Source organism: Schistocerca cancellata, chromosome 4 (genome assembly GCF_023864275.1).
Source record: "Schistocerca cancellata isolate TAMUIC-IGC-003103 chromosome 4, iqSchCanc2.1, whole genome shotgun sequence".
Taxonomy (NCBI): Eukaryota; Metazoa; Arthropoda; class Insecta; order Orthoptera; family Acrididae; genus Schistocerca; species Schistocerca cancellata.
Window position 1 is genome coordinate 302481571 of NC_064629.1, and position 7351 is coordinate 302488921.

The 7351-nt window shown below is 40.3% G+C and overlaps 1 protein-coding gene across 1 annotated transcript in view; it reads left to right on the forward strand.

Moving 5' to 3' along the window:
* LOC126183581 (uncharacterized) overlaps positions 1–7100 on the forward strand; it is a 351390-nt gene extending 344290 nt beyond the window's left edge. The window contains exon 4 of the mRNA XM_049925678.1: positions 5610–7100. Within this exon, the coding sequence (XP_049781635.1) occupies positions 5610–6624 (1015 nt within the window). The 3' untranslated portion in view covers positions 6625–7100. The remainder of the gene's footprint in view (positions 1–5609) is intronic.
* Positions 7101–7351: the final 251 nt, after the last annotated feature.

Sequence of the window (7351 nt, forward strand, 5' to 3'; positions counted from 1 at the left end):
GATGCAAACAGGGTCATAAATACAATGTCAAATAGTGGTAATGCAGGAGTGGGTTTAACAATGAATAAGAAAATAGGAATGCGCGTAAGGTACTGTGAACAGCATAGTGAACGCCTTATGGTAGCCAACATAGACACGAAGACCACCACGCCTACCACAGTAGTGCAAGTTTATATGTCAACTACCTCCGCAGATGAAGATTTGAAGAAATGTATGATGGGATAAAAGAAATTATTCAGATTGGAATTCAGTTGTAGGAAAAGGAAGAGAAGGAAAAATTGTGGGTGAATATGGTCTGGGGAAAGGAATGAAAGAGGAAGTGGCCTGGTAGAATTTTGCACAGAGCATAATTTAATCAACCCTAACACGTGCTTTAAGAATCATAAAACAAGTTTGCATACGTGAAAGAGACCTGGAGACACTGGAAGGTTTCAGATCGATTATATAATGGTTAGACACAGATTTAGGAACCAGATTTTAAGTTGTAAGACATTTCCAAGGGCAAATGTGGACTCGGGCCACAATTTATTGGTTATGAACTGTAGATTAAAAATCTGGCAATCGGCAAAGGGTAGCCTACCCCCATTGTTATTCAATATGTACATTGAACAAGCAGTAAAAGAAATAAAAAAAATTGAGTAGGAATTAGTCAGGGAGAAGATAGAGAAACTTTCAGGTTTGTCGATGACATCGTAATTCTGTCAGAGACAGCAAAGGACTTGGAAGAGCAGTTGAACGGAACGGACAGTATCTTCAAAGAAAGATGTAAGATGAACATTAGCAAAAGCAAAACAAGGATAATGGAATGTAGTCGAATTAAATCAGGTAGTGGTAAGGGAATTAGATTAGGAAACGAGACACTTAAAATAGTAGATGAGTTTTGCTATTTTTACAGCAAAATAAGTGATGAAAGCTAAAGTAGAGAGGATATAAAATGTATACTGGTAATGACAAGGAAAGCATTTCTGAAGAAGAGAAATTTTATAACGTCGAATATCGATTTAAGTGTTAAGAAGTCTTTTCTGAAAGTTTTTGTCTGGAGTGTAGCCACGTGTGGAAGTGAAATATGGACGATAAACAGTTTCGATGAAAAGAAAATACAAGCTTTCGAAATGTGGAGCCACAGAAGAATGCTGACGATTAGACGGGTACATCACGTAACTAATGAGGAAGTTCTGAATACAATTGAGGAGACAAGGAATTTGTGACATAAATTGACCAAAAAAAGCGATCGGTTGATAGGACTTTCTGAGACATCAATGGATCACCAATTTAGTATTCGAGGGAAGTGTGGGAGGTAAAAGTCGTAGAGGGAGACAAAGAGACAAATACAGTAAGCAGATTCGGATAGCTGTAGCTTGTATTAGTTATTCGGAGATGAAGAGGCTCGAACAGTATTCAGTAGCATGGAGAGCTGCATCAAACTTGTCTTCGGACCGAAGACAACTACAACAACAAATCTATCTATTTCAGAAATGCTTTTCGTGCTACAACCATTTTGCATTTTGTGTCCTCTCTATTTCGGCCATCATAGGTTGTTACCTATAACTTTTAGTGTCTCATTTCCTAATCTAATTCGTTCGGTATCGCCCACTTTAATTCGATTACATTTTATTACTCTTGTTTTACTTACGTTGCTGTTCATACTACAACCTGTTTTCAAGATATGCACCTGCTCTTTGAAGTCATATAACTGAAGTCTGGTTTCTGTATAAGATATAAGTAACCTTTCTTTCCCTGTATTTTATCTCTCCTGCCTTCAGTATTTCAGAGTGTCAACATTATGAAAAGCTTTCTGTAAGGCTGTGTCACCTACAACGGTAATCAGACGCCGTCGTCATAGATCGCCCGCTAGCAGTTGCCAACAACTCGGTCACATCGCGGCCGATGTATTCTATGTATGAAGCAGGTTAGATTTGAATCTCCTGGGGTGGGATGGATACCACGAAGCCTCTTATGCTTGGAGACGACGCCAAATGTACGTGCATGAGCTATGTCTGTCTCGAAAAGTACTTGGCGGGTACTGTACACTCTTTCCTCAGTCACTGGAATAACCATACATGCCTACGAACATATAGAGATCGAAAGAGACACGTTCTATTATACATACGCACTCGGGATGACTCCTGATGACATTGAAAAGCAAGATTACAAGCACTGTGTACTCTTTCAAATAAAATCAGAAAAACAGACGTAAGCTAATTATCCTTAAATGACTGTCATTCAGTGTACGCTTGAAAGACGATGATAAATTTTCGAATGAAATACTGTGAACATCTAAAGCACTGAAAAATGTAAAAACAGACACCACGTTTGCAAACCATCTTACGTAACAGAATCACCACCCCATTGGCATAAAAATGTCAGTAAGCAGTAATAATTCGTAGAAAGCTAATGCCTATTTACCAATATCCATTACAGTAACTTTAAAAATAAGGTACGGTCACCCTTCGCACTTCAAAAAGTTAAGAGGGCTATTCAGAAAATAAGGAACGATAGGTCGCGAAATGGAAACCACAGTGAAAAGCAAATCTATTTTATTTGCAACAGTTAGCTACAACTTCCATTGTCGCCGATCCGAATTAGACGTTTGTCGTAGCGTTGTACCAACTTTCCAATACCCTCGTTATAGAAGGCAGCCGCCAGTGCTTTCCGCCAATTCTCTACGCTGGCCTACAGCTCGTTGTTTGTGCCAAAATGTTGTTTTCATAGCCAGCGGTTCATGTGAGCACAGATGAAACTCAGAGGGAGACAATTACGGGCTGTATTGTGGGTAATTAAACATTTCCAACTGAAAACGATGCTGGAGCATCCTCATTGCCCCTGCAGAATGCGGCTGAGAATTGTCTTGAAGAGGAAAATGCACGACAGTTACGTAATGTTGCCTGCATAGCTTCAGGTGAAATTTCTCACCAGGTTCTCGTACTTGGTGGCACTATCGTTCTACGTACCTTTATGTGCTCCCTGTGTGCTCATAACTAAAAAGAACGACGTAATGCGATCGACGGGCAAACTAGAGACACTGCCCAACACACCTGTGCAAAACTTCACCGCATTTTCACTGTGGTTTCCATCTCGCGACCAATCGTTCCTTACTTTCCGAATAACCCTCGTATTTTTTGAGGTTATCATTTCCGCCTAAAACTTGCGACAAAGATTTTGTCTACTTGTGATCCCAATAAAAATGTAATTTCAGTCTATAGGGTCCAAGCTATATTCCGATTATGATATTTATCAACCCCAAGATTCCACAAACACCTTTTTCCTTTAACTAAACTTATAAATTTCTCACAGTTCGTATTTTGCGTGTAAGAACGTCGACAGATTCTACCTAAGAACACAAACTCAATTGAATTTCACCAATTGTCGTCCGAAATCTCTACGTTCGGACCATGAGATCAGCTGCATTGTGGCCATGCAAGTAGGCTACTGGCACTCTGATTTGAAACGCTCTACCGTCTTTGACCGATGTCGGTCGTCGTCGGAAACCGCCGAAGTCGTTTCCACTGTGACCGCAGCCTAAATCTACAAACGCTATAAATTTAGGTTTGTTTCTTTTAACCTGTCTTATAAGATAAGTCAGAGCGTCAGTATTGGCACGCGTGTTCCTACAGTTTTCCAGAAACCAAAATGATTTTCCTCCAGATTGGGTTCTTTCAGTTTTTCCATTCATCTGTGATGTCAGTATTTTAGAAGCATGATTTTTAATAGTTCGGTAATATTCGCACCTATCAGCATCTGCTTTCTTTTTAATTGGAATCATTTTATTTTTCTTGAAGGCTTTCTTCCCCGCGACATATACAGTTTGTACACCAGGTGGAATAGTTGTGTCATAGCTGGCTTTCCAGAGGACCTCAATAATTATGAGGACTTGTCTAATCCATTGGCCTTGTTTTACTTACGTCTTTCAGTGCTCTGTTAAATTCTTCTCTCAGTATTATAACACCAAATTCATATTCATCAACTTCCTCTATGCTTTCTACAAACTGCCTTCAAGTTCATTGTCCTTTGTATAGCCCTTCTATACATTCCTTCCACCTTTTAGGCTCTTTGAGTAGTATTGGCTTGCCATCTGAACTCTTCGTATAGATGCTTATCTTTCCTCCAACAGTCTCATTAATTTTCGGTTAGGTGGCGTCTTTCTGCTCTCTAGTATGAATGCTTCTGCATCCTTGCATTTTTCGTCTATTCATTCCCGCTTTGCCATTTTGCATCTCCTGGCAATCTCATTTTTTAGACTTCTGAATTTCCTTCTGTTTGCTTCATTTGCTGCACTTTTATTTTTTCTCATTTCATCAATTAGGTTTAATGTATCTTCTTCTTGTGGTGTCCAAGGCTTTCTGCTGGGCTTGGTGTTTTTGCCTATTTGACCCACTGCTGCCGTCACTTTTTCATCTCTTAAGGCCACCCATTTGTCTTCTATTGTTTTCCTTACACGTTTTCATTCAGTCGTTGTCTAATGCTCCCTTTGAAGCTCCCTAAAACATACACTCCGGTTCTTTCATCTTATCCAGGTCCCATCTCCGTAAAGTCCCAACTTTTTGCTATTTCTTCAGATTTAATTTGTAGTTCACAACAGATATATTATGGCCAGTGCCTGTATCTGCTCCTGGAAACGTTTTGCGCTTTAAAATCCATTCTCGAAATCTCTGTCTTAACTTTATGTAGTCTATCTGAAACCTTCTCATGCCTCCAAGTCTTTTCCACACACACATAAGCTTCTTTCAGTATTTTTAAAACGAGTATTAGCGATAGTTAAATTATGATCTGTGAAAAATGCAGCCAAACAGCTTCTTCTTTCATACCTTCCCCCTGATCTATGGTCTCCAGCATTTGGTGAGTTATTTACAAGATATCCTTAGTGAAGAGGGTGATCTGTGCTTCGCACTAGCGGTGTTTTCTAATCACCAGCTGAGTCTTTTAAACAAGATTCTTTTCCTTGAGGAATGTTAGAACTTCCGAGTTTATGTCACGCTAAACGACGCTATCGGTAAGGCAGACGTCAAAAATTCTCGTCGCGCCCAAGGACCTTAAAATATCGATAATGGTAACCCGCCTGTCAAATGTAAAATCGAGTTCGGTAGACAGCTTGGTTCATTTCAAGAAGAACAGACTACGTGCTATGCACCATGTTTCACCATTCACCTTCCCTTTGTATCATGCCCATACGTAATAAAACAAATACTTCGCAAGCGCTCATCACACCCAGTCACACGAAGCAGTTACACATCTGATAGTCAAAATATCGGCAAGATGCAATATTATTCGGCGATTCTCGTGTCGTTGTCACTGAGCTCTCATAACCTATCAGTTCTCCTGTTACTTCTTTTCTACTAATAACAGCGTACTCTCCACTGCTTTTTATACTTCACGGTCCACAAGTCGTGGCACCAAGTAGTCAATCCCATATTACGTAGGTGTGTCCAGATAGCCTACTTTTGATCAGATAGTCTACATCAACATCGACGAGGAGTTTAATTGCACTCTCCTTGTACATAATACATGCAACTGATTTCCATTAAAGTGTCCAGTGGAAAAGCTGGAGTAACAGTTTGGTGAGCCGACCTGTAGCTAAAATGTTAAAGCTTTTTTTTTTTCTTTTTCCACAGGTCCCGGAACGTAGAGAGCGTGGAGCGTCCGCTGATGGTCAGTGTTTCTGAGAGCTCCGGCAAGAATGGACGTTACAAAAGAGAAGTGGGTGCCCTCCCCTCTATGCCATCTGCCACTAAAGCAATGGAATACTCAAAACGTCGGCCCGAAATGGGATCGAGCGGCTTCCACGGAGACACATTTTCTAGCGGCTTCGGTGAATTCTGGACCATGAAGAAGAAAGGACATGTGAAGCGAGACCCTGAAGTTGCAGAACCGATTCCATATTCAGACATATGGTCAGATGAGGAAGTAGAAAAAAAATCTGGGATAAACGAAGAGTTCGCTTCCAACGAACTGCCTGCTCGGTTTAGGGAGGAGAAGCTCCTGTTTGGGCAACAACTGCCGGGTGGAGCTAGGACGCAGTTACTGAAAAACAAGGGCGACTGGCAGAGAATCATCTCGGCTTATTTTCCCGTTAAGCCGTATATGAGAGGGAACGAAGATGCATTACTCGACATGCTTCGCTCCCGCATGGGTTCGATGAAATCTGAGAGAGACCCTGGTCTTGACGACGCTGCAGAACAAAGGAGCTTTTTCGAGAGAAGTCCGCAGATAGGCGAGACTGTCATAAATCGAGATGCACTCCCAAATGGACTCGCTGGTTTGTGGAAAACAAGTGGGAACTCTCAACAAGAAAATCTGCAAAAGAGGCGGCCCGAGATGGGATCCTCGGGATTCCATGGTAACATGTTCAGCAACGGTTTCGGAGAGTTCTGGCCGATGAAGAAAAAAAGTAACACTTTGGACGTGGACGGAGACGTTGGCGTTGACAAACTGCTGCCAATGAAGAGGAGACCGGAGATGGATTCCTTGGGATTTCACGGTGACACTTTCCATAACGGCTTCGGAGATTTTTGGCCGATGAAGAGATCCAACCCTGCAGAAAATTTTGCCACTGGACGCAGTGATCCTAAGACCGAGCAGAACTACACACATTCGAAGGAATGCTGCGAGGATAACGAAAAAAACTGATCTAAAATTAGCGCAAGTTCAAACTTCAGATGATAATGTAGTTTAGAGTGGCCTATGAGCCTAATACTGTCCTAAAAATGTATGCTCTTACTCTCGTATTTGTTAACAAAAAACATGTACGATATCGATAAATATAATGAATAAGGAAAATATCTTTGAGGTAACTAAGTAAGCATTAACACTGTAAGTTCACACTGTGCAAGCTTTTTAGGTAACCCTGACTATTTTTTGGAGGCTGCAGACTACGTTAATGAAAACCCTAAGTGTAAATACAAGTCTTACTTTTTTGTGAATAATTTACGCTGTCATTTTACTTAACAGTGATGAGCTGTTTAGTTTCTCAGATACTGATGTTTTCAGGTGCTGTGCTTAACACAATATTGCATGCTGATAAAAAAGACATATTAATAGAATTAAATATTCACTGAGTATGTATACATTGTGACACAAGACATTTATGAAATAAATTCGATTAATTTACCTGCAACACTCTGGAGTTTTTGGTGGAATTAGATGCTTCCATTAAGGGAAAATAATTGTTTACAGAGAGAAAAAGTCTTTCCTATAAAATCTGATGATGATCCATCTATAAATAAAAACATCTGAGCATTTTACTAACATTTTTAAATGGAAATGAATCACGAAAAAGGAAGTAACATATTAATTGATGATTTATATTGCTTTTCACGTTGTTGTTGTTGTGGTCTTCAGTCCTGAGACTGGTTTG